The 229-nt window shown below is 34.5% G+C and overlaps 1 protein-coding gene across 1 annotated transcript in view; it reads left to right on the top strand.

Moving 5' to 3' along the window:
* grk5 (G protein-coupled receptor kinase 5) overlaps window positions 1–229 on the top strand; it is a gene marked incomplete in the record, with an annotated part of 11,704 nt that overhangs the window by 9,478 nt on the left and 1,997 nt on the right. Inside the window, 1 exon segment of the mRNA XM_035668393.1 lies at window positions 1–27. Within this exon segment, the coding sequence (XP_035524286.1) occupies window positions 1–27 (27 nt within the window).

Raw genomic sequence — 229 nt, 5'->3', positions numbered from 1 at the left:
CTTATCGAGCCTCCATTTAAACCTGATGTGAGTATGAATGATTTATGCAATTTTTAATAATACAATTAGGGATGGCTCGATTCCACTTTTCATGTCTGATGATGTGATTTTGGTCAGTATCGAACCGATAGAGTGTCATTGTAAAGCCTGATAAAACTCAAACAGTTTGAGCATGAAAAATGTTTGATTTGAGTAGAAGTCACTCAAGTATTTCTCGTTAAGGTAACTT

The sequence above is a fragment of the Morone saxatilis genome, unplaced genomic scaffold, assembly GCF_004916995.1.
Source record: "Morone saxatilis isolate NCDOM2014 unplaced genomic scaffold, NCSU_SB_2.0 Contig21, whole genome shotgun sequence".
In the NCBI taxonomy this organism is placed as follows: domain Eukaryota; kingdom Metazoa; phylum Chordata; class Actinopteri; family Moronidae; genus Morone; species Morone saxatilis.
The sequence above is the reverse complement of the archived record's forward strand: the minus strand, read 5'-3'. Positions and strand labels throughout refer to the sequence as shown.